This window comes from Triturus cristatus, chromosome 4_1, assembly GCF_964204655.1.
Source record: "Triturus cristatus chromosome 4_1, aTriCri1.1, whole genome shotgun sequence".
NCBI classification, from domain to species: domain Eukaryota; kingdom Metazoa; phylum Chordata; class Amphibia; order Caudata; family Salamandridae; genus Triturus; species Triturus cristatus.
This window is the reverse complement of record NC_140585.1, coordinates 1,093,299,108-1,093,326,866: the sequence shown is the minus strand read 5'-3', so window position 1 is coordinate 1,093,326,866 and position 27,759 is coordinate 1,093,299,108. Positions and strand designations below refer to the sequence as shown.

The 27,759-nt window shown below is 45.8% G+C and overlaps 1 protein-coding gene across 1 annotated transcript in view; it reads right to left on the bottom strand.

The window, feature by feature from the left end:
- LOC146856068 (uncharacterized) overlaps positions 1-27,759 on the bottom strand; it is an 87,380-nt gene that overhangs the window by 6,096 nt on the left and 53,525 nt on the right. Inside the window, exon 5 of the mRNA XM_085654084.1 lies at positions 10,478-10,623. Within this exon, the coding sequence (XP_085510210.1) occupies positions 10,478-10,623 (146 nt within the window). The remainder of the gene's footprint in view (positions 1-10,477; positions 10,624-27,759) is intronic.

Genomic DNA, 27,759 nt, shown 5'->3' with positions numbered 1-27,759 from the left:
GTGAGTAGTAGAGAGTATTAGTAGAGAGTAGTAGAGTACTAGAGAGTAGTCGAAAGTGAGTAGTCGAAAGTGAGTAGTAGAGAGTGAGTAGTAGAAAGTAGTAGCGAGTGAGCAGTAGAGAGTGAGTAGTTTAATTTAAAAGGAACACAATGAGGAGGTTCATTTTGCCATAGAAATTATGATTAGTGAGGAAAAAAGAAAAATTAGGGCACATTTTGAGTGACTTCTCAAATCCTCTTCTATTTCATTAAAAACTTCTGCCATGCAGACTGAAACATGCACTTTCAATACCAGCAGCAGACTTCCCTGGTGAGCAGTAGCTTTACTACAGTGATCTAATGAGCAACTAAAGTGCTACCATTCAGAATTTATGGAAAATGTGTGACACATCTGAATGCCTTCTTGATGGAATCAAAGTAAACAAGCATTGAAAATGCAATAGGTCTCGCCCTCGTTAAGCTAAAGCAATTCTGTTTGTAATTAGGTGGCTTTTTAGCTTTGCTTGTATTAGAGTTTTTCAAACTTTCATATACATACCATGCATATGTATGCATATATGTATATGTTTGCATGAATTTATATTTATATAGATATGCAGATTATATTTATATGTTTATATATGTATATATATATATATATACACATACATATATATAAATGCATATGCATATATATATGTGCATATGTGTGCATGTACAGAGAGGTAGAGAGGTAGAGGTGTATAGGTAGAGGTGTAGAGGTAGAGAGGTAGAGGTAGAGAGGTAGCGAGTAGTAGAGAGAGATGTAGAGAGTAGAGAGCGAGTAATAGAGAGTAGAGAGTGAGCAGTAGAGAGTAGTAGAGAATAGTAGAGAAAGTATCAGAGAGTGAGTAGTAGAGAGTAGTAGAGTGAGTAGTAGAGAGTGAGTAGTAGAGAGGGAGTATTAGAGAGTGAGTAGTTGAGAGTAGTAGAGAGTGAGTAGTAGAGTGAGTAGTAGAAAGTAGTAGAGAGTAGTAGAGAGTGAGTAGTAGAGAGTAGTAGAGAGTGAGTAGCAGAGTGAGTAGTAGAGAGTAGTAGAGAGAGAGTAGTAGAGAGTGAGTAGTAGAGAGTAGTAGAGAGTGAGTAGTAGAGAGTGGTAGAGAGCGTAGTAGAGAGTAAGTAGTAGAGAGTGAGTAGTAGAGAGAGAGTAGTAGAGAGTAGTAGAGTAGTAGAGCGTGAGTAGTAGAGAGTGAGTAGTAGAGAGTAGTGGAGTAGTAGAGAGTGAGTAGTAGAGAGTAGTAGAGAGTGAGTATTAGAGTGAGTACTAGAGAGTAGTAGAGAGCGAGTAGCAGAGAGCAAGTAGTAGAGAGTGTGTAGTAGAGAGTGAGTAGTAGAGAGTGAGTAGTAGAGAGAGTAGTAGAGAGTGAGAAGTAGAGAGAGTAGTAGTGTAGTAGAGAGTGAGTAGTAGAGAGTAGTTGAGAGCGAGTAGTAGAGAATCAGTAGTGGAGAGTGAGCAGTAGAGAGTAGTATAGAGTGAGTAGTAGAGAGTGAGTAGTACAGAGTGAGTAGTAGAGAGTAGTACAGAGTGAGTAGTATAGAGTAGTAGAGTGAGTAGTAGAGAGTGAGTAGTAGAGAGAGTAGTAGAGAGTGAATAGTAGAGAGTGAGTGGTAGAGAGTAGGAGAGAGTAGTAGAGTGAGTAGTAGAGAATAGTAGAGAGTGGGTAGTAGAGCGAGTAGTAGAGAGTAGTAGAGTAGTAGAGAGTGAGTAGTAGAGAGTGAGTAGTACAGAGCGAATAGTAGAGAGTGAGTAGTGGAGAGTGAGTAGTAGAGAGTGAGTAGTAGAGAGTGAATAGTAGAGAGTGAGTAGTAGAGAGAGAGTAGTAGAGAGTAGTAGAGTGAGTAGTAGAGAGTGAGTAGTAGAGAGTAATAGAGAGTAGTAGAGAGTAGTAGAGAGTGAGTAGTAGAGAGAGTAGTAGAGAGAGTAGAGAGTGAGTGCTAGAGAGCAGCAGAGAGTAGTAGAGTGAGTAGTAGAGAGTAGTAGAGAGTGAGTAGTAGAGAGTGAATAGTAGAGAGTGAGTAGTAGAGAGAGAGTAGTAGAGAGTGTAGTAGAGAGTGAGTAGTACAGAGTAGTAGCGAGTGAGTAGTAGAGAGTGAGTAGTAGAGTAGTAGAGAGTGAGTGGTAGAGAGTAGTAGAAAGTAGTAGAGTGAGTAGTAGAGAGTGAGTAGTAGAGAGTGAGTAGTAGAGAGTAGTAGAGCGTGAGTAGTAGAGAGTGAGTAGTAGAGAGTGAGTAGTAGAGAGTAGTAGCGAGTGAGTAGTAGAGAGTGAGTAGTAGAGTAGTAGAGAGTGAGTAGTTGAGAGTGAGTAGTAGAGAGTGAGTAGTAGAGAGTAGTAGAGTAGTAGAGAGTGAGTAGTAGAGAGTAGTAGAGAGTGAGTAGTAGAGCGAGAGTAGTAGAGAGTCAGTAGTAGAGTAGTCAGTCAGTGTCAGTCAATGTCAGTCAGTCAGTGTCAGTCAGTCTGTCAGTGTCAGTTAATCAGTGTCAGTCAGTGTCAGTCAATCAGTGTCAGTCAGTCAGTGTCAGTCAATCAGTGTCAGTCAGTCAGTGTCAATCAGTGTCAATCAGTGTCAGTCAGTGTCAATCAGTCAGTGTCAGTCAGTCAGTGTCAGTCAGTCAGTGTCAGCTAGAGCAGCTCTGCTGACCTGGTTCTCTGGCTCTAAAGCAGCTCTGCTGACCTGGTTCTCTCTCTCTTAACCCCTTCCCCACTCATGACAGAACCACTCCGTCATGAGCCACGGTCGCCGTGTGCTCATGACGGAGTGGTTCCGTCATGCTGCGGCCGTTGGCGGCCGCGCCGCCCACGCGGCGCTAATTCCCCGCCTGTGCGGGCGATTAGCGCAGTGGGCGGAGTCATGACGGAACCACTCCGTCATGAGCACAGCTCAACCGCGGCTCATGTCGGAGTGGTTCCGTCATGAGCACCGCGCCACCGCGCTGCCCCAAACCCCCCCCAGCGCTGCGGCGGAATTCCCGCCGCAGCGAAAGGGTTAAGCAGCTCTGCTGACCTGGTTTCTCTGGCTCTACAGCAGGTCTGCTGACCTGGTTCTCTGGCTCTAGAGCAGCTCTGCTGACCTAGTTCTTATGCTACAGAGCAGCTCTGCTGATCTAGTTCTCTGGCTCTACAACAGCTCTGCAGACCTGGTTCTCTTGCTCTAAAGCAGCTCCGTTGACCCAGTTCTATGGCTCTGAAGCAGTTCTGCTGACATGGTTCACTGGCTCTATAGAAGCTCTGCTGACCTGGTTCTCTCCCTCTAAAGCAGCTCTACTGACCTGGTTTCTCTGGCTCTGCAGCAGCTCTGCTGACCTGGTTGTCTGGCTCTAGAGCAGCTCTGTTGACCTGGTTCTTAGGCTCTAGACCAGCTCTACTGACCTGGTTCTCTGGCTCTAAAGCAGCTCTGCTGGCCTGGTTCTCTGGCTCTAAAGCAGCTCTGCTGACCTGGTTCTCTCCCTCTAAAGCAGCTCTGCTGACCTGGTTTCTCTGGCTCTACAGCAGCTCTGCTGACCTGGTTCTCTGAATCTAGAGCAGCTCTGCTGACCTAGTTCTTAGGCTCTAGAGCAGCTCTGCTGACCTGGTTCTCTGGCTCTACAGCAGCTCTGCTGACCTGGTTTTCTGCACTCACGACGCACGCACCCGACTTCGCGAAAATATATTTAAAAATAATATAAGTTTCTTATAAGTACAAATATATTATTTTGATGAATATCTTACATAATCTCTTGCCTTAATATGTATATTAAAGACACATACATATCATTTTGGAACATACATTTTTTTTGCGGGAGTCGCGCACCCAGCGCGCCCCAGCACGTATATGATGTCACGCGGGACCCGCAAGCGTGCAAACATCTCGTACCGTAATGCGCATGTGTCGCGAATGCGCAGGAGCAGGAGTCGCAGACTGGTCGCATACCAATCGCGCATATCACGTGATATTAAATGTATATGATGTAACTGAAAAACTCGCAACCGTCACACACTATACACGGATCCTTCATGACCTTTCTAAAATGGCAGCTAGAATGCGCGCACCCACCGTGATGTGTACACTTTGAGAGCGCGACTGCGAAAAAAATTGGATTTTTTGTTTTTTTTTAAGAAAATGATATAAATATATTAAAATGAAAAATGAAAACAAGAAAATTAATCAATATTTCAGGTTTAATTAAAAAATGTTTTTTTGCAATTTTCAGAAAAATATATAATGTTATTTAATGAATAAAATATTTATAAATAAACAGTTAAAAAACTGTAGAAAATCAGTACAAAAAATAGATATAACTACTATCACACTTAAAAGTTAGCATTTAAAAAACCTTTAAAATTCACTGAAAAAAACATAGGTTTCAGAGACGTTATAGTTAGAAATTAGCATTTAAAAAACCTTAGAAATTCACAGAAAAAAACATAGGTTTCAGGGGTGTTATAGTTAGCTGCCCATTTTACTCGTACAAAACCATAGAAATTCCTCCGTTATAGTTAGTTCTGCTAACTATAACTCACGCGCCCGCAATGCACTGCTGATGATGTCACATATTGCATCATTCATGACATGGTCAGTGACATCACTGATGACATCACTGATGACATCTCAAATGACATCACTGATGACATCATCCACTTGACAATCCGATACACCACATCATACACTAGTATAACCTTTCATCACTCACTGTAAAATACAGAGTACCATATTTGAAACCATTGACACACCAATACCAGTTACTACATACCCACTCACTGATTCCTAAGTCTACACACACAATTACCCATTCAACAACAGAATCATCTATACATGCAGTCATTAATTAATAGAACACTATCAAATGCACTTATACACATATATAGACATTGACACATCAGCAGTCATCTTAGTCGGTTATGCAGTCATCCTACTCACTCATGAAAAAAATGTATCGCACTTACATTTACTCACACAATTATCCAACGACACCTCATTTATTCAAACACATAGTAACTCATTGTTAATATGTTAAAAAAGCACCATTACAATTATACACTCATTCATATATTTACTCTCACAATCACTGACTCTTACACAAACTTATTTATATACACCAACTCTCACATACAATGCCTTTTATTTTTTTACTTTGTTGAAGATGTACAACTAAAACATATATTCGCTCACCAACACACAAATAAATACACTCAGTCACCCAAACAACTGTTTCCACATGCACTCTTAAACCCATACACCTAGTCAATCAACCATTCACACATCTATGCATAGAGTTACACACACCCCATCCAACCACACAAAAACTCAGTGTCCCATACAAATACTCACCCAACTAATCAATAACTAATATACACACTCAAGTAGTTAGTGACCAACTGAGGCAGCATGTTATACAACAACAGAGACAGTGCTGCACACATTCACATAGTTTAGTTACTAATCCATGTATTAAGTGAGACACTTTTAATTACTCACTTAAAAAGACAGTCAGACAGCTACTAAATCCTCCATCCAGACAGTTATATATCCACTCAATCTTCAATACAGATTGGTATATATATAATACATATTTAAATTTCAAACTAAACCACATTCAGTGAATGATGTCATCAGTGATGTCATCCGTGATGTCATTTGAGATGTCATCAGTGATGTCATCAGTGATGTCACTGACCATGTCATGAATGATGCAATATGTGACATCATCAGCAGTGCATTGCGGGCGCGTGAGTTATAGTTAGCAGAACTAACTATAACGGAGGAATTTCTATGGTTTTGTACGAGTGAAATGGGCAGCTAACTATAACATCCCTGAAACCTATGTTTTTTTCTGTGAATTTCTAAGGTTTTTTAAATGCTAATTTCTAACTATAACGTCTCTGAAACCTATGTTTTTTTTCAGTGAATATATATATATATATATAAATAAAAAATATATATATATATTAAGGTGTATTGAAGAAAGAATGAGTGGGTGTAAAGGTGTCTGAATGGAGGATTTAGTATGTGTGTGACTGTATAAGTGAGTGATTAATCGTGTCTTAGTGACTAAACTGTGTGACTGTATTAGTTGGTGTGTAAGCGGCTGCATGGGTTGGTGAGTAGCTACATGAGTGTCTATATGGGTTATTGATTGGTAGTCTAAGTATCTGTATGGTTGCCTGAGTATCTGTGTGGGTGGATGGGGTGTGTGACTCTGTGCATAGATGTGTAAGTAGGTGATTCACTGGGTGTATGGGTTCAAGAGTGCATCTATGAAGGGCTGTATGGGTGGGGGAGTGTGTGTATGGGTTTGTTGGTGATTGAAGTGATGTCTCAGTGGTACATGTATGAGTAACTACATATGTGAAAGGCAGTATATGTGAGTGTTGGACTATATGTGAGAGTGAGTGATTGTGAGAGTGGCTGTATGGATGAGTGTGTGCTTGTATCAGTGATTGTATAAGAGAGTAAGTATGTGTTACTATCTGTATGCATACGTGAGGTGGTGTGTGTATAATTGTATAGGTAAGTATATGGGAGTGTGATTGATTCTTTGCATGACTGACTAGGTGTGTGAGTATGATAGAGTGACTGCATGTATGAGTGACTGTATGGGTGAATGAATGGATGGGTGTGTAGACCTAGGAATCAGTGAGTGGGTATGTAGTAACTGGTATTGGTGTATCTATGGTTTTGAAAATTGTAGTCTGTATTTTAGAGTGGATGTATCAAAGTTTATATTAGGGTATGAGGAGGTGCATCAGATTATCACGTGGATGATGTAATCAGCGATGTCATCAGTAATGTTACTGACCATGTCATGAATTATGTAATATGTGACGTCATCAGCAGTGCAATGCAGGGACGCGAGTTATAGTTAGCTTAACTAACTATAATGTCCACATTTCTCTGGTTTTGTACGAGTGAAATGTCCAACTACAACGTCCCTGAAACCTGTGCTTTTTTTCAGTGAATTTCAAAGGTTTTTTAAATGCTAATTAAATAGGACATGTGCAGAAAGAGAAAGAAAGGCGCAGAAAGAAACAAGAGAAATGCAGAAAGAGGCAACAGAAATCCAGAAAGACGAAGAAATATGAAGAAAGAAGAGATGTGCACAAAGAACCAACAGAGGAGCAGAAAGAGGCCTTGTTGCAAAGTCATCCTGTGCCCCCAACTTTTTGCTGACGGGTACTGGTGGTAACTGACTCTGACTAACCAGGCCTAGTGCCAGTGCAATGCTAAAAGATACTTAGAATACAGTGAAAACACCTACATACACTAGGGAACACCATGCGTTGGGGTACCCCTGTGATTGGCATGACCTCCTCTGTAAGGCCCTAGTACATAATAGGGCAGGGGGATTAAAACTACCTCTAAGTCAGATGTGCAGAAAGATGCTTCTTTGAGTAGTAGTCACGTTTGCAGAGTGGTGGAGAATGGGTGCTGGGCCTCCGACCAGTGCTCTGGAATTCCGATGCACAGGACTTAGAGGAGGTTCTAGGAGGGCTTATTGGCACCCAAAGTCCCTCAGGAATAAATTGGACTTCATCCCCCATCCCATAGTCTATCAGGAGGTGCATATGCAGGGTGGTGGAGAAAGAGGGGCATGTCCTCCGAAGACGTCTTAGCAATCCCACTGTGTGGGACTTACTGGAGGTAACAAGAGGGGTCGTTGGCCCCCAAGGACAACCTTGAGGGCAACTACCCCTCCTATTACCTCCAGTAAGTCGCACACAGCAGGATTGCTAAGTTGTCATAGCAGGCCACGGCCCCTTTGCCCACCACTCTGTAAACGTGCTCCCTGGTGCGCTCTTGGATGGGGATTGAAGTCCCTTACGCTGCTGGGGGTCCTTTAGGGGCCAACTAGCCTACCTCTTACCTCCAGTAAGTTCGACACAGCAGGATTGCTAAGTTGTCATAGCAGGCCATGCCCGCTTTCCCACCACTCTGCAAACATGCCCCCTGGCACACTGTAAGTTGGGAAATTAAGTCCCCATGAATACGGAGGGTCGCTGGAGGCCAACTAGCCCACCAAGTACCTCCAGTAAGCACATAGCTGGTTTGCAGAGTTTGCCATGGCAGAGTGGGAGCCGTGCTCCCGCCCTGCCATAGAAAACAGCAATGTCCCGGGGGTGGGCACCCCGGGACATTGCAGGAGCCGGCCCTGGGGTGTGGTGGTCCCCAGGGCCATTGAGGGCTCCAGGAGGGGAGGCCACGTGGCCCCTCTCCCAGCATTTGTAAAGCCCCAAGGAGGTGGTGGTCCCCGGGGGTCCGTAACGGAATTTAAATAAACAGTGCCCCGGGGAGGTGGTGGTCCCCGGGGCAGTGTGGTGGGGCTCCAGCCCCCCACACTTTAATTTTGAATGTAGCACCGGGGAGGTGGCAAGCCCTGGGGCTGCGGGGGGCTACGTCACCCCATGCAGTTAAATCAGGTAGCCCCGGGGAGGTGGTGGTCCCTGGGGCTTGGGGGGGCACGAGTCTCCCCCACCCAATTTCAACAAAGCCCTGGGGAAGTGGCAGTCCCTGGGGTTTGGGAGGGCCTGCAAGCCCCCCCTTTATTGAACTAAAGCCCTGGTGAGCTGGCGCTCCCCGGGGCTGAGGGAGTCTGCGTGCCCCCACGCATAAATTATTAAGCTGCAGGGAGGTGGTGGTCCCCAGGCTGTGGGGGCCCCTATGGGCCCCCACACCTTAATTCAGAATTGCCCCTGTGACCTGGCCCACCCGGTGGCTTTTTAACAAACAAAGTGCGGGAGCCCGCGCTTCGTTTATTTTTTATAATTTCGTCCAGATTCGCGAACCCAGCGCGAATTCGAACGAAATCATTTTTTTACAAAGCAGTTTCTACCCTGCCCCATTTTCTTGTTTTTTAATGTTTTTTCCCCCTTTTTCTTGTGACTCGGTTACCGAGTTACAAGATGGCTGCCAACACATTCTGGTTTAGAGTGTTGGCAGCCAATCAGAGGGAAGCTCATGCCTGGGAGGGTTCGCGAACCCTCCTCGGTGCTCAGATATCGATATTTTTCTTTTTTTAATTTCTCAGCAACTACTGAATGGATTTACACTGTTTAAACAAAAGAGTGCTTTCTGGACCAAAAGCTACCTTTTTGCCAAATTTGGTGTAATTCCGTTCATCAGTTCGGGCTGTAGCCGTGTCTAAAGTTTCCTATGGAAATTAACATGGGAAAAATGCGTTTTGGGACCCCCCATTTTTCCTTGGGCCCCGCTTGACGAATCACCCCAAAACTTTCAAGACAGGAGCTGACCTGAGTAAAAAATTAGTTTTGAAAATTTCGTGAAGGTTCGTCAAACGGTGGCAAAAAAAACGCTTTTTGAATAGAAACAAGGTCCTAACTATAACTACCTACTGGTGACTGCCAATAGGTAATATATACATGTATGCTTCAAGGTCCTTGCTGATGCAGCCGCGCCACGCCACAAGAAAAGTGCTCGCACTCCAGGTACGTCCACAAAAGTTTATTGGGGTAGTATATATATATAATGCTATACTATTGAAAATAAATATGGCCATATTACACGCTATTTGGAACAAGTGTACAAAAACAGATAACCACACATTGTTACTACAGTGCAAAGCTGTTATTACCACCATAGGAAATAACTAACTTAAACAAAAACACTGCTTCATGCCTCACAGATTCCATTCTACAATCACTTTATAGAAGACAACAACTGGGGAACTACTCATAAGGCCTAGCTATCGGGATTTTACAGATGTGTGTTAACTATTGTTAACAAAAATATTTTCTGACATAACTAAATACCTTACATAAAAATACTGTTCTATAAAGTCACAATATTCTTTTTTTTAACTTTAATGGGACGATATTTTTGTAAATGATATTTAGGACACAATATTTTTGTCTTATAATATTAAGATGCTGAAATGATGGTTCCACACCGAATTTACCTCACTGTAGCGATTAATCCACTTGTTTTCTGATTGTGGTTAAAATCTATGCCTATAACTAATTACTGCACGTGAAAAAACACATCTGTTGAGTGCAATATGCTTTTATTACCATTGATGAGGGAAGGAAATGGCAGCATGACCTACTTGAGTCTTCCTCTCTTGCGAATCACTGTGCCGTCCCACAGTTAACAATGGCAATAAATCCCATATTACATTCTGCACACACACAAAGACATTACATTTAAAAATGGTGAGTGCGCATGTCTGATTTTACTTTTTGTTCTAGGAGAAATCTTCATATAACTTCAAGTTAATGTATATTTTGAGCTTCAAGCACGGGTCATCTGTGATGGTGCTTCAAACCATTTGTCACTCATCCTCCTTTTTTACCTGCTCTACTGTTTTTTACGCACATTTATAGAATTGTGATGGGAAAAAGCTGTAAAATTCGAAAAAGTCTAAGACATGCACAATAGTAATTGTTGTAACAAACAGGTCGGGTGGGCTTAGTAAACCATCAGTATTATTGCCTCAGAAACACATTCAAATTGTATCAGGAAGCAACTTACCTCCTTCTGGCTCCACACCATACACTTTTGTTGAAGGGGATGAAAGTTTGACAACAGATGCTATACCAGAAAGCAATCCACCTCCACCGCAGCAAACAACAATCACATCTGGGTTTGGAACCTCCTCCAATACTTCAAACGCTACGCTGAAGGAAAACAAACTATTTACTACTTGATGTTATAGATTTCACAATGCAGCATTAAGGTTGTAGAAAAATATTTTGGGAGGTTTGAACAAAACTAACCAAACAAATGTCAAATATGGAACATAGGTAAGATTTTAATTGACCATATTCAGTATTTATTTTGTAAAAAAAAAAAATTATAATAATAATAAGTGCCATTGCTGAAGGTATTTCTCGATACCACTGCAGTTTGCACACCATACCAGCGCTGCCAAGTCCCAGAGCCTCAGTTACTTTTTAACCATTGCACTCCAACGACTGTGGCAATTTAAATTATTCCATATCACCAAAATTGTGAAAATGGTCTGGACGAGGTATTATTATTTTAATATAGATTGAGTTTTAAATCACTCTGTGAAAGTGCTTTTTTCAAAAATATGCCAGTGTTAAGAAACAAGTGCCGGTGTTGGGTACCAACGGTGGAACAAATTAAGAACTGGCCTCATTCTGCCCACCCTGGTTGAGGACCTTGCATGTAGTACACACAGTAACTAATTTAATAGAGTAAGCTTCTATTTGTTTATATAGTTGTAATTTTAAAGGTCACCTACTTTGCATATCAGCATCAGGTATACACTGTTACAATTTCTAAGACTAAGGATCTAGTCCGCTCCGCTCGGACCCTATTGGGGGAAAGGAGTTATTTTACAGAGCAAAGCGAGTTTGACACTTTTTCCAGTGGCCACTGCACTGATCAGGTTACAGAAGAATAAGTCTGAGTCACCAGGCCCAAACCGTGCTATGTATGGGTGAGCAACATTTTTTAACAAACCTAGACCCAGGTGATTGGTGCTCATCCCAAACAGTTATGCTATGCTCGTTTTTCAATCTTATTCGTTGTGGAACTTGATGAAACAACATCTGGTGCCCAAATTGGCATTTCAAGCTTGCAGGCCTTCATTTCTTAACTTAATATTGCTGCATTAACTCCTAATTTGCTTCAGGGGTGGGGTAGTTTTTAGGTCTCGCCTAGGCAGCACATTTGCTGTCTCTTCAAGACAAGCTGTATCTACTCTGTGGACTCTGAGCATGCCCATTGTATTTCATTTGTTCGCTTGTGTACCTTGATTTTCAGTGGTGCATTGGTTGTATTTGTCCCTCCTTTTGGGTGTTTGGGTCTCTCCTATGGCAACTGACCTATTATATTTACTCGTTCCCTCCTATTTATGTATGTTAGTTGAAGCACACAATTTTTTTATTTCTTTCCGCTATTGTTTAGATAATGGGGTGTTTTTGAGCTTTTCGAGCAAAATGCGTTCAGCTGACAGCATTTACAGTCTCTAACTGGAAGGTTGCGTGTGTAGACAAAGTTTGTTTAATTATATGTTTTTTAACCCACACAGCTTTTGTTTTAGCAGCTCTGCACCCGCTTCACGGACGCCGTGCTTCAGGTTTCATATGCATTATGTTTTTTAGAAGAGGTAGCGGGTGTGCTTTTGGAGGGAGAGCAGTTAGTGTGTGTGTAAACAAAGTTAGATACATTATATGTTTTTGGAGCCCACATGCCATTTAGTTTAACAGCTCGGCACCCGAATCACGGATGCTGCACTTCTGGTTTTATATTTTTTTTATTTATTTTTTTGGAAGAGGTAGCATGTGTGCTTTTGAAGACAGAGTGTGCGAGGTTTGAGGTGGGCTGGGACGGTGCTGTATGGAGAACGGCTGGATTGTTGATTCTTTGTTTACATTCTTTGGGCTTGGGCAATAGGATTTGTGCTGTTATAGTTGTGGATAGCGCTATAAGACGTTAATTTTATGTTGTCAAGGGAACAGCTGGATGATTATTCCTTTGTAATCAATATTTGTGCTTGGGCATTAAGATTTGTGTGGTTACCATCGCTGACCACGATATAAGGCATGCATTATATATAAAAGAATGTTACGAGACTGACTGGTGCAGCAACCACTTCCATGCTCTTGGTGAGGCTCCCAAGTTGCATCACTCCTTCCTTGTCTTGGTCGTAATGCATAACCTTTGGGACTCAGGGTGGTTATTGCTCTGACATGTTGCAACAGCACCTTTAAGGACCTAATTTAACTGGAAACTAACATCCCACTTTTAGATTGCTATGGATGATTGCCGTTGGTTTAATAACGACTCCTACGTTACTATGCCATAAATGCAGCTGAATGCATTTGTTTATAGGGCATCTCCATAAGGCTACGGGTAGATAATGATGTGCAACAGTTTGTGACAGCCTTGTTTCAAAGGCTGTGAGCTCTGCACGGAGCAGGCCAGGCTCACTCTCCACCCTCCTTCTGGACTCCAAGGCCAGGCCCAGCCGCAGCATGAGTGTCGATGCCTATAGACCCAGCTCTCAGACTCTCACCTTTTTGGACATCGAGGATGCCAAGATACTGGGCACTGACACCCAGGGCTCCAAGTTCGAGTTCACCGACTTCGCCCTACCCTGCCAGACTCAGACTCTGAGGCAGAGGCAGAGCCAGAACCTGCTGCCGTCCATTCTGGCTACTCTCTCAGTTCGGAACTGCCTTTCTTTCCTCTTGTTTTTTTTATTTTCTTCCTCCTGTTGGCTCTGCTGTGATTGGGGTGGGAGGAGGAGGATTTGCTCCTAATTGCTCCAAAATGGACGCTGAGCCGCCCCACCTCCTGCGCGGGTCATTCTGTGCCAAGCTTCCATTCAGAACAAAGAGGCCTATCAGACTCCCATGGAGGAGGGCTTCCAGAGCGGTGCCCCCACCCCAGAACTCCCGGGACAATCTTCAATACCTCACCCTCCCTAATCAGTCTTTAATGCTTTTCTGATCCCTCCCTAGACCCTCTTCAATACCTCCCTGCGCCCTCCCTAATCTATCTTTAATGCTTGTCTGGTCCCTTCCTAGACCCTCTTTAATACCACCATGATCCCTACCTAACCCCTCTAGTCTTTCGATTTGTTCTATTTATTGTCTCTTTAGTTCATCTACAACCTATATTATTCTAGTAAATAAATAATATTATTGTTTAAATATCTTTAAATATTGATTCAATATGTTTAATATTAAATATTTTCATAAATAATAATGCTTAGGACTAATAATGATACTTATAATTAGTAACCGTTATAATTAGCAGATAAAACAATAGGGCATGCTAGACAATTGTGAATGGAGTACTTACAGTGCTGTTACAAAGGGCGCTTCATAAAGTGAAAGCACCTGATGACTAGTGTGTGAGTTCCACTTCAGGAACCTGCGGTCAGGCCAGTCCCCGCACCCCGACCAGATGCATCAAATCTAAACTAGGCAGATCGTTAACGGAAAAGCTGTAAAAGTGAAAAAAACTTCCCATGCTTCTCTATACATTGAAAAGTGATGAAATAACTCTGAAGTGCCTTCGATACACGAGAAATAATTGTAAAAAGTGGCTTTGTTCTTACTCATACACAATAAAAATTATAGTGCAGACATTAGATGCGTTCTACTAATGTATCACTAATGTATCACTGCGGATTCTTTCTGGCTTATGATCTTGTGTTTTGTCAATGCTGCTACACCCAGGATAATGTGCTGCATGGCTAAACAAGTATAAGTTCTATCAATAAGGTATGCATTTCCTAAGGATACAGGAAGAGAGATTTAGAGGATCGGTCGGTATATATATTGAAAGGTTAGAGCCAGAGTCTCCTGCTTTTGGAACTAGGGCTTGTAGAGCAAGGGTAGTTTGTACGGCTATCGTGCCGCGTCAAAACCGACGCTATAATTTAGTTTTCCCTCTGCCAGTACTTGATGTAGTTGGTTACCCACCTCAGATGAGTCGGTATCACACCATAAGGTACTCCACATTTAGGTTGTTCTACTGCTTGGATTACCCCTTTTTTTTTTTAAACACTTTATTGATGACCGCAATGTGTCAGATACATAACATAGGCAATATGTATTCTATACAGTCTGTTTTGTTCTTTGCCCTTAGCACATCAATTACAATATATATGCCCCCACAGAAATTCTGTTTCCATTGTCCTATATGCGATAAACGAGAAAAAAAAAAAAGGAAGCTAAGGGTCGCCTTCTGTGCCAATAATACTACCAAGCAAACAGTGGAAACGTTCTCTCGTTAGTGTCATTACAAAGTTGTATATATTAACATTCAACTGATAAAGTTTATTCGAACTCATTGTCCCCCCCCCCCTCCCAGCCCTCCCTACCCCACTCCTGGTCGTTCTTACTTCAACTAGCACGGTGATCGTAATTGGTCTATGTACATTATTCTCCTAGGGATGTAATTTTCATAGCAAGAACATAGTTTCTCGGGTCTCAGGGCCTGACTCCGAGAGGCCATAAGGCGTCGTTGCGCATTGTTGGGTCAGGTTAGCTTATGTAGGGGACAGATCAAGTGCTTCCAGTTCAATTATCATAGCCTCCCACTCCAGTGAGATAGGATGCTTCCTTAGCCCTCTCTCTTCTTCTCTGCGAAGAGCTGCACCCTCCGCCCGTCCCCACTGAAGCACGTCAGTTTGCCAAAAGCGACCGCCGGGCATCTGGGGGACTTCCACCTCATAGTAAGTACTCTAATCGCTAAAATGAGTGCTAGGTCCAAGAACTTTAACCGCACCTTTTGCACCCCTAAGCGCCGACGAAGGCCCACCAGGCAGTTTAGGGCCTCATCCGGAACCGAGAGCTGCGTTACCTTCGTCAATGAATGGCGAACTCTCCCCCAGTAGCCCCATATGCAGGGGCACGACCACAGCATATGAATAAAGTCCGCCTCGTCTCCCCTACTGCGGGGGCAGCAGTGGGCGGAGTCTGGAAACATGCGATGTATCTTTTTCGGGGTGAGGTATGACCTATGAAGGATCATTGTCTGAATAAATTTGAGTTTCGCATTACGCGATACTTTTTGGGGGTGTTCCAGCATACTCTTCCATGCTTTATCCGTAAGCTCAACTCCAGAGTCCTCCACCCAGTGCGCCTTAAGGGAAGTAAGTGTAATTGCTGCATGTGCCCTGACTCCAGTGTATAGCCAACGTACTAAATGCCCCCCGGGTCCCATATAGTATAATAGGTGTACCAAATCATGTTGTGGGGGCTCATTGCTCTGTGGGGCCCAAGCGGTTCTGATGTAATGCGTTACAGTAGCGTGAAAGAGATATAAGCGTGGGGGTGCCCCCGTGGCCTGCATGAAAGAGTCGTGATCCAGCATGGTGCCATCCCCAAAGAACGCCCCCACTCCTTCAACCCCATTGTCTGTCCAGTCTCGTAGTCTGTCTTCGTGAGTCTGCCCTGCGGTGTAGGGATACCGAGGATGGGGATGTTCGCGGCATACTGGATCACCGTTGATGTATAAGATAGGGCCTTCCTCCAACATAATAGGACGGTCTTCAGTAGGGGAGGACAGTCTGGGGGAATCCTTGCCTTCGGTAGCAACAAGGAATGCAATTCCCCTCGATCTAGCCTCTGCAACGTGAACCCAATCTCCTGCAAATTCCTCCCTGCGGTCCAGTATGAGAGCCACTGGAGCTGGCTTGCGTAGTAGTAGCCTCGGAAGTCAGGGACTCCCAGGCCGCCATTTTGTGTTGCCAGTTGGAGCTTTCGAAGACTTATTCGTCTGCAGCCAGCACCCCAGATAAGACTCACCAGTATAGTGTTTAATGTGTTAAAAATGGACTGCGGGAGGATCACGGGTAGATTCACAAAGTAATATAATAGGCGAGGCAGCATCACCATTTTTGAGATTGCGATCCGCCCATCACCGATAAAGGTAGAGAGGACCAAAACCCTACACTAGCACAGAACCCCGTTATTACTCGCTGTATATTGCCCTCAATTTGATCCTCCTGTGTTCTGTAGACCTGGATACCTAGATACTTAAAGGTGGTATTAGTGACCGGTAGGGTATAGGTGCCGAACTGCAGGTGGGTTAGATGTGGTGCTTCTTGGAAGAAATAGCTCGTCGATTTCTCAGGGTTTATGGCCAGTCCCGACAGTCGCTCAAAGGTGGCAAGTATATTAGGGAGAGGGGCATTATCAGCGGTCAGGTCTCGTAAGTATAGGAGTATGTCATCTGCATAGATGGACATCAGGTGGCACACTCCATCGATAGGAATGCCAAGCCGGTCCGCGGAAACCTGTAGGGCCAGGGCCAAGGGTTCCAGTGCAAGGACAAAGAGCAGGGGGGATAGAGGGCATCCCTGCCTCGTGCCTCTATAGATATTATATTGATCTGAAATGTAGCGACCCATGCGAGGCCTGACCGTAGGGGACGTGTACAATAAACTGATCCATTTAAGGTATGCTTCCGGGAATTCAAACCGCGAGTCGCGAACATGAAGTCCCAGGAGAGGGAGTCGAATGCCTGTTTAAGGTCCAACGCCATACACCCTGCGTGTTGGTAAGCTCGTGGGGTGGCCTTCATTACATAATGTAGCAGTCTGGTGTTCAAAGAGGTGCTGCGGTTTGGTAGGAAACCGCACTGGTCCCGTTGGATGAGCGTAGTAAGATAGGGTTGTATGCGATTAGCCAGGGCCTTGCTGAGGATTTTATATTCTGTAGATAACATAGAGAGGTGTCTGTAGTTAGACAGCTCTAGCCCGTCCCGCCCTGGTTTAGGTATGGATGTGACCAATGCCTGCATGGTGGAATCTGGCAGGCGGCCAAGCTCAAAAGCAGTCTTGTACACAGTCTCTAGTGCAGGTACTAAAGATTCAGAGTATGTCTGGTAAAATTCTACAGGGAGCCCATGCATCCCAGGCGTCTTGTTACGGTTTAGACCCTTGATTGCAGCGTGGATCTCTTGTTGAGTGATAGGGCCATCTATTTCTTTCTGCCCATCAGCAGATATAATGGGAAGGGGAGGTCTTGGAAAAACTCAGTGATTGATGAGCTTTCTACCGGAACAGGGGGTGCATAGAGTGCTTCAAGGTCATCATGGAAGGCCGCATTGATTTCTTCTTGTGTGTGGACTATATGTCCCGCTAGGGTTCGGATTCGGGTGGGTCTGGTCTATGTCTAACAATGCGGGCAAGTAACGCACCTGATCTATCCGCTTCGGTGTGTTTTCGTTGGAGTAACGCCCTGTAATCTATTGTCCACAGTGTCTCCAGCGTTTCCGCATGCTCAATGTGTGCGGATTGCAATGCCCCCTGTTTGTCAGGGTCTGATACTACCTCCCTCTCCAGTGCATGTAGCCTATGTTCAACGTCCTTCAGCCTTTGGTGTGTCTCTTGCCTAGCCCCCACTAACTGTCCAATCATCGCCCCTCTCACCACCACCTTCAATGCATCCCACTCAGTCAAATTGGAGGAGGCTGTGTTCCAGATTTCAGAAAAATAATTGGTGATAGTGTTAGACAGAGTCGTACGGAATGGGGCATCTTCGAGTAGGTGTGGATGCAACTTCCATGTGGGGACTGGGGTAGGCACCATGCCCCAACGGAGTGTGAGCTCGAGGGGGCTGTGATCAGAGAAGGTCTTTGCTAGATATGTGGAGTGGTGGGCCTTCGCTATAATGGATCTCGAACAGAGGAACCTGTCAATTCTGGTGTGGAGACTGTGTACCGGGGAGTAAAAGGAATATTCCTTGTGGGTTGGGTAAAGGCTGCACCACACGTCAGAAAGTGTCCCCCCGCTAGCCCATGTCGTGAATTGCTCTGCTAGTTTGCTAGCGTTCGTGCCATGTAGGGGGGGTGTGACCTGTCTAGTTCCGTGTCCAGTACTGCATTCCAATCCCCACCCAGTATCAAGGGTATCCCGTCCCAGTCTGCTAAGACTGCACCCACCATACCCAAGAAACAATCCTGGTCGAAGTTAGGGGCATAAATGCTGCCTTGGACCACCGGGGAGCCATCGAGGGTGCCTTTCACCAGGATGTAGCGACCCTGGTCGTCTACCCTGCGCTCCAGTTCAAGAAAGGTACCCCGTGGCGTATCCAAATAGTCGCTCCCCTAGCAAAGGCGGAGTAATTGGTGGAATAAATATGTCCCCTCCATTTTTTCCGCATCTTTTGTGTTTCAGATTCGGTTAGGTGGGACTCCTGGAGGAACGCCACCTGTGTCTTTTGTCGAAGGAGGAATGCATGAATACGGTGCCTTTTCTGGATTGCACCTAGTCCCCGTACATTCTGTGTGATGAAGTTATACGACCCTGTTGTGTTAGCGTTCTCTGCCATGTTTCAAAGTATACTGTGGAACTCCCATACCCATGGAGCCAGTAGAGCAGACCTGACCAGGAGACCCCTTTCTCATAACCGGAACAAAACTTGGCACAGCATCTAAACTGCGCTGGGCCCAACATTGGAGTACCAATTGTATGAAACATACAACGGTGCGTACGCAAGCAAGGAGGTAGCTACCCCAATACCTAATCATGGTCGTAAAAGGGTCTGCAACCCAGCGGCTCTACGGTACCCCGCCCCCGGGGGGGGGGGGGGAAGTGTGTGCAGATGTGATGGGGACATAATTATTGGCATACTCCATCACAATGGAGAGTGTCACGAAGCCCCTCCTCAGATAGCGCACATACCAGATGTATCAGAGTGCAGCAGTTGTATCAATAGGACATAAGGCTGTAGCCCCACCTACCCCCAGAGAGAGCCCCGGAGTTCATCAGCATACACAGAAAGCATTATAAGTTAAAGGATACGATAGTCTCTCAGGCGCAGGGCTCACGCCATCGACAAGGGCAAGTCCAAGTCCCACATCCTCCGACTCAAGCGGCGTTGACTCGTCCCCTATATTCAGTTGTCGATCATATCATCAGCTGCCCTCGGTGTGATCGTGGGGAAGAGAATTGCACTGTGCTCAGAGTCCGAGTGAGTAGCACTGTCCTCAGAATCAGTGGAGATTTTGTACGAGTCATCACGGAAGGCACCGGCAGCCGCAATAGCTCCTTCCTGATCTCGTCGCCGTTGTTCCCGTGATGGGCCGGCGCCTCCTCTACTCCTGTCGGGGTTCTGAGTTCGGGGAGAGGTCCTTTTCAGGAGTGCGTCTGAATCCTGGGAGAAGATATCCGGGTTGCTAATTTGGCTAGAACCGATGCACATTACTTCCAACCATTACTCGACGTCTGCTGGGCTTTCAAAAAAGTGTGTTTTCTTATCGTGTATAACCTTCAGCCGGGCAGGATATAAAAGTGCGTATTTGAGTTGTGCTTTCTGTAGTTTTTTCTTCACAGCCTGGTGGGATGATCTTTGTCCCTGCACCAACACCGTGTAGTCGGGATACAGGGATATACGGTGGTTTTCATACTGGATTAGTGCCTTTTCTCTAGCTTTCTGTAATAGGACGTCGCGGTCTCGATAATTGAGTATTTTCACAATCAGAGGGCGGGGCGGTACGCCGGGACTGGCCTGTCCTGTCGGAATTCGATGAGCTCGTTCCACACAGAAGTATGGGGAAAGTCCTTCAGGTGTCACATGATCCCTGAACCATGTCTCCATAAAGTCTGCCGCCCTATTCCCCTCACAGCGTTCCGGCAGGCCAACGAGACGGACATTGTTGCGCCTGTTCCTGCCCTCCGCATCCTCCACCTGATCCAGGAGCATTGTCACCTGCTTTTGCAGTTGTTGCAATGTGGATGAGTGTTCCGCTACTCTGGGGGTAAGGTCAGTGATCGATTGGCCGTGGTCTTTTACCGTGTCCGCCAGTTTATTATGGTCTGCCTTCAGCAACGTGATCCCCGTGACAAGCGTACCCATTTGTAGCTCCAGTGTCTCGGATCTCCTTGAGAATGAGGTCCAGTTTATCCGGTGGCTCTTCTGTATGTCCGGTCGATGTTGCCCCTGATGGGGAGGGCCTATTATTGTGGCCCGTCACGGCGGAAGAGCGGTCAGGGCCCTGTTGTCCCTCCAGCGTCTTAGCCGGATGCCTGCCCATGACGCAACGTTGCCGCCAATCGTCGTACTGAGCCGTCTCTATGATCGGGTCCACAGGAACTCTGGTAGTGTCCCTCGTAGGGTTATGGCGCAGCCTGGGTGCTTTTCAGCGCACCCTGGAGGAGTATCGCCGATGGGACAGGGAGTCAAGGGAGGCAGTATCCCACCGTGTATGTCCAGGCAGATAAGGTAGATCCAACGTTCATGGACAGTGGTGTCCTAAAGTTGTTGGTGGAATGCCCTCCCAGGGCCCCCGTATGTTGTTCGCTATGTGTGGCGCCCCAGTAAGTGTATAATATGCTTGGTCCACCGTACAGGAATGCGTCTAACGTCGTTGAACTCCGACAAAGGACAGCGGCAGGGGCACCCAGGGTCCCCCGTCAGCCAGCTCCACGCCGCAGGTTTTGTTGGGAGGAGGCGTCTCAGCATCCATCGTGCAGTACCCCCCCGGGGCTCCGTGGCAATCCGGCCACTTTCTAGGTTTAGGCAGCCCACTGGCAGGGAAAAAGGGGTCAGGGTTGTACACCCCGGGTCACCTCGCTTCCCATGAGGCTCAATGGCAGGCCGCAGGGGTCTTACGCGGTACCGTGGCACTATATCTGGCACTGTACTGACCATTAACAGGTTCCCCCGGCGCTCCTCCGTGCTCCTTCGGTCGCACCTCCTCTGGGGCCCAGTCCGGTCCGTGGGCTGTGTGTCTTTCTGCCGTGGGCCTCCAGCATACCTCCGCTGTGCGGCCGTCCAAGGAAAATATACGTCGTATGGGCAAGGCCGACGGACTCCTCCATCGCCGCCTCAGGCCCACGTCGCAGCGCCAGTGTCCCGCTGCAGGTCTTGGCCTCTCTTCAGGCGCGGCCCTGAGCAGGTCCGTGCCAGCCTCTTCTCTGCGGGCTGAACTGCTCCCGAGTTGCAGCAGGTCACAGATCGGGGGCCCGGGCACAGTGGAGGCGCCTCTGGAGCTCCCACTCACCGCGCTAGCTTGCAACGGGCTCTCTCCTGGGCGACAACACTCCCGGCTCGATGCGGAGCCCCAGGCCGCTCTCAGGCCAGGCCTTCCGCCCCACAGCTACTGTCCAGTAGAGGGCAAGAGGGGGGGGCCAGGCCCTGTGCTTGGTTTTAGAGGCAGGCGCGACCACGCAGGGCGCCCGCGAATGGACAAAGGAGGGTCCCCAAGTCCCAAGCTAAGCGCGGGGCTCGGGCGGGAACACGCCCAGGTGCTCGCCTCGTTACTCCAGGCCCCGGCCTCCGCTCAGATCCAGCAGATGACAGGCCCCAGGGAGGATTCTCATCAGAGTGCCGCTATTCTGGCAGTTAAACATCCTCCGCCGTGCTGGGGGCTCCCAGACGTCCGTCTCCCATCCATAAAAGTCCGTAGGACAGTGAAGGATAATTAGATTCCCCCCGGGAGGGTCCGGAGCTCTACTGTGCTGCGACTGCCATGACAGACGGCTAGCCTACTGCTTGGATTACCCCTTAAACTAATTAGGACTACAACCACTGTGCAGAAAGACATTATATTTCTGGTCCTGATGAATTGTTAACTGATCGCTTTTGTGACATACGAAGTAAGAAACATGTTGAGCTTTTTGGATTAGCAACATCTGAAAATCATGTTGGTATTTTGCTATCTCTGGTTTTAACGAGATAAGTAGATCCACCGATTAAAACTTTTTTATAGAACTACTTAGTCTTCTTTAAAAAAAATCCTTACACACTTTTCACACTCTATACACTCATCTACACTCCACGGCCCTACACTCGCACTTCACATCAAGTCTTGGGAACAAAAGATCTCTGATAAAGAGCCGCCTAAAGGGTGCCCGTCGGGCATTGCAGTGCTGGCGTATTGAGAAGTAAGCCCTATAATGAAGCATGACACCCTGGTGGGTGTGTGAGTGCCCTAGTTCTAAAAGAAGGATCCTCTAAATCTCTCTTCCTGTATCCTTAGAAACTGCATACCGTATTGGTAGACCTGATATGTTCTACCCAGTATGCTTCAAAAAATTGACAGTCACCCCACCCCTGACAAAACTACTGGCTGACCCAGAAATCCTGACCAACTACAGACCCAAGTCAAACTGCCTATACGCAAAAGGTTAGTATGAGCCATTAATGTTCAACTCGCCTGCTCCGTTATGGTATTCCACAGGGATCACACTTGCCCAATCTCGTTTTCAGCATTAGCCTATACTCCCCAATCTAGAAACAATATTTTTGACCTTGATACTACAAATCGAATTTCAATAATGTTTGGTAACAGAATGCAAGCTGCATGTGGTCATGTGTATGTATGCTTTTTCAGCATAATGCATGCCTTGTCTACGGAAAGAAGACATCAGATTATGTAGTAAGTCTGTTACTACAGAAAATGAACAGTTTCCCATGCCTTCTATGTTTCAATTCTGAACACAACGCACCTGCTCACTACGGGCTTCAGGGCATATTTTACTTTTGATTACATAATGTTGGAGAAAAGAGCTTCAGTCTGACCTATCAGCATGGAAACTTGGCATGCAGTGCTAGAGAGAGGCTTTCCTGCCATGCTGGTATGTCTTGTAACAATATTTGTATTATCAGTGGAGAAATATAGATACAAGGGAGTTATCTACCAACATTGTTCTCATACAATGATAGCAAATCTCAATTAAATCTTCCTTTGATAAGACAAATAGCAGCACCTCCCCTTCATCGAGCCCTACCCAACTTCCCACCAACATCCCGTAAAGTTTTATTCTACTAATCAATCATACACTGGCTACCTTTATTTTAATGTTTTTATATAGCTGCATCCATGCAAGTGCAGGCTTCAATTCTTCCCCCAGGTCACTAGACACTTCATGTAGGAATTAAAAGAATACATTCAGGGGACTTAAGTGGGATGTCAAAGGTAAATTTGGAAGACACACTGACATGTTATCTAATGATGGTTTCCAAACTGCGCCAGATTTCATGTGTTCCCTTTTAACATTATCAATGTGACATTCCATATCTAATATGTACTGCAGTGTAGCATGCCATTATGTCCGCACAGGTGAACCCCTTCTCTACCAACTACTTGTAATGGGCACGTTTTCTGTGTACAAACACTGGCAAATTAAAGAGGGATCTGAGAATAACACATCTGCATTTTCATGCAGTCTTAATCCTAGTAGCACCACCTCAGGGTCATCTGGTACAGGATAACCCTCAACTTCTCTAATCACATGTAATACCCCACCATATTCATATAGAATGTTCACTCTGATTACAAACCCTCCAGCAGCTAGGACTTGCATTTGGAAACATTGTGGATTTTAACAAGGGTATAATACCACTACTAGTGACACACCAATTTTTTATGCACCGCAGTGTTTCCTATGCACACAGAACTGCATGTAGGCATTCAGATGTATCTAGTCTGAATTCAAGTTTACCTTGTTTGAAGGATTCAATTGTTTCCTTCCTGAATATGTCTGATATGAATGTACATCCGTTCTCCCTCCATTTACCTTACATGCAGGGGTACAGCTCAGGTTGGACTGAATTGGAGTAAACAGAGAAGAGAAAGATGTGAGTTCCCTTTTCTAGTGTGCATGCTGTGGCAGACATTAGAGAGCATCAGGACCTCCCCAGTATTGCTTTTTCCATATGTGGCCATATCTTGTTAATTTCTATCTTAGACTAGTAAATCATTTGTCTCAGGTGTGTCAATTGGAGCATGTGTTGATATCTGGCAACACCACTCCTCCCTGCCACTTCTCACATCACAAAAGGTTTGCTGGGGCTCTAGGTTTAGAGCCCTTCCATATGAAGTGCGGGACAGTTGGTTGGAGAATTCCTAAGAGATGGGCATCTACCTTAACCGACGGGGCTTGAAAGAAGCACATACCCTTAAGAAGCACATTCATTTTTTGAAGTCTCTCCTATCCAGCCAGCAAACAAATAAAGATGACCATCTTCCAAGATCTCTCTGAATTTCAGCAAAGAGAGGGGGCTAGTAAACTCTCACAAGATCAGCTACTTTCGGCGTGATTTTGATCATAAAGCATTGAATATAGATGGAAACACAATGGAAAGGATATTGTTCCTTTAGGCAGGACACAGTTTCCTCAGGCAGGGTAAGGTTCACTAGTTCAGATTTCTCATGATAATTTTGTGTCCTGACAGGATCTAGAACAAATAAAATTGACTAATCAGAGCCAAAAGGGATATGCTAGAGTCAATAGAGTATTATCAGCAAACAGTGTTAGTTTGTGGGTATTTGGTTGTAAGATACACCCCATATAATGTGGGGCTGTTATATATGGCAAGCAGATGGTTAAATACTCTAAACAAATGTGATTGAGGGCAAGGGGAAGCCTGGTTTCATTCTCCTTTGTGGTCTGATCAGGCCCGATATTAGGCCAATCAGGAGGATTCTATTCGATTGTTGGCAATCACAATTTTAAGGAAGGCAGGCTTCACACTTATTCTTTCTAGTACCAATACTAAGAATGTGCAGTCCACCCATTCAAACGTCTTCTCTGCATCTAGGAACACCAAAACAGATGGTACCTTCTTTTTTTGGTATTTTTTGACGAGGTGAACGCCCAACCATTCTGGATTAATTACTTCCACATGAGCTGTTCAAGCCTGGTTATAAAGACTTTCAATATATAAAAATAGGGTTCTATTCATTTAGGAATGAGCTGTGTGGAACAGGTCTTATAAATATGGACCATGTAGCCATCTAGCCATCTGGTTCACAGACTTTATTGGTTTAAAGTGCATGAGCACTCAAAGTACTTCCTTTTTAGTTACAGATGTGACAGATGAATGACTTTTGATCTTCAATATCATGGGCCACCTCTGAGTACAAAGTTTCTTAAAACTGTGTAAGGTCTATCTTTCTTTTTGCCAGTTTCATACCCTTGCAGGTAAGAAGTTCCTGGACATAGGTCCTCTCCATATTCTCTCCCAGTTGCCGGGCAGGGTCTGTACCTACTTTGTTGCCTACCCCGTAGGATTGTCTGAGTGGGCTAGGTCTGCTTTTTTAGTATAATCGTTCTCAGTTGGCCCTTGGTTATTGCTATCTTTCTTTTTTTTTTTTTTCTTTCTTTTTTTTGGAAAAGAAACCTTTATTCGACTTCAGAGAGTTACAGACATGGGCCTACAACCCCTTGGGCCGGCCGCTAATTAGCATGAAACGTGTCATTTCCCCGTTAAACAGATTGGTCAATCAGAGGATCCCTCCAGTCCATCAGCACTCCCAGTGAAGGCAGAAGCAGTAGTTAAGTGACAATATTAAATACGGTTTCAGTTTTCAATTTAAAACTAATGAACATTACACACAAACAAGGCAATAGGCATTGTGAATATCAGGACGCGCTCCCCGGGGTAGGAAATCAATGACCTGCGGCAGAGAAGGGAGGGGGGCCTGGGAACAGAGGAATATCAAACTGTAACCTACTCATAACCTAACAGATGAGGAATGTTCAGCTAGGGGGACAAAGGGACATCCAATACAATAGCCAGAGGAGGGGCACAGATGTCTCCGCGATAAGAATTCCACGGACCCCACACCCCAGTCCATTTCCTAGGCTTGCCTCTCGCTACATACACCGTCTTTTCTCTAAACATGCACCAATCCATATTCTCCTTCCACACCGAGACCGTGGGCGGCCTCTGGGAACCCCATAACTGTGCGATGTTGCGTTTAGACCATATTTCCCAAAGTCGCCCACTGCGTCTGTGCCACATTATAATCGTTTGGCTCCCACACGTTCAGCAGACATCTCCTAGCTTCTGGAAATGGAGCGACATGAGTGACCTCTTCCATTACAGCGTGCACCCGACGCCAAAAGCGAGCCACCTCAGGGCATTCCCATATAACGTGAAGGAAAGTACCCAGCGAACCACAGCCACGCTTACACATCCCATCCACGGAGAAACCCATGCGCATCAGGCGGGGACCAGTGACATACACTCTATGGAGTATCTTTAGTTGTACGAACCGAAGTCGGGCCGGAATTGCCACCTCCCTCGGGGAGGCTATTGCCGAGACCCAGTCCTCATCATCTAATTCCAAACCGTCAGCCACCCAGGTCTCCCTCAAGTGGGTCAACAGATCTGCCCGGTCGTTGATAAGCTTTTTATAGATCAAGGAGATTGTGCTGTCAGGCACGTAGCCATCGAGCACCCTGTCCTCCAGTGGGGAATTTTCCGGGATAGCAGTAGCATCAGGGAAAACCGAGCACAATGCATGACGGACCTGGGCATACCGGAAGTACTCCCTATCGTTCAGCTTATATTCCGCTTTCAGCATTTCAAACGTTTTAAACTTCCCTTTCACCCAAAGATCACTCACCTTACATATGCCAATCATATCCCATTTCTCAAATCCTTTAGTTTTCCACAAACAGCCCAGCCTTTCTGAAGCATACAGTGGAGTCGCTCGAGTCAGGCGGTCCTTCCAACCCATAGCAGCATTAGCCGCATGCCACACACGTACCGCTATCTTTGTTGGGCCTGTCAACTGCGCACCAGGAGACTTCGAATAGAGTGCTCTATTATAATCCCCCCCAGGCAATAGCATTTTACCATCTCGAACGCCGGGTTCAGGGCCGGTCCGTACATCCCGTGGTTCACCGCCGCCAATTGGGACGCCCAATAGTATCGCTTGATATCGGGGAGTGCAATACCCCCATCATACCAAGGGAGTGTCAATTTTGTGAGAGCGATTCGCGATCGCCCGTCCCAAAACAACTGCCTCTGCAAGCTCTCCACCTCACGGAAATAGCGGGCCGGTATGACGTCGAGTGTATTTTGCAGTGCATACAGGAATCGTGGTAGCGACATCATTTTAAACAACGCCGCACGTCCGAGCGGCGAAAGCGGAAGCCGTCGCCACCCCGAGACGTCGGCCCTCAGTCGTTGGAGTGGGGGGAGTAAGTTCCGCTCATAACGGGCCACAGGGTCTAATGTTATGAATACTCCCAGGTATTTAAACCCTGACTGCGAAATCTGGATAGGGCAGCCACGCGGAAGGAGAGGAGCATCCCCAGAGAGAACATAGACGCATAACTTGGCCCAGTTAATGACCAAGCCGGAGTTGCGACCAAATGAGTTCAGAACATCAACTAGTACAATTAAAGACTGCCGGGGAGATGTGAGGTACAGGAGAATGTCGTCCGCATAAAGAGAGATGCGGTCCTCAAATTCAGGCGTCCACCTAATGCCGCGCAATGAGGGCTCCCATCGTAACCAGGCAGCCAGAGGTTCCAAGGCAAGTGCGAAGAGGAGGGGCGACAACGGACAACCCTGCCGCGT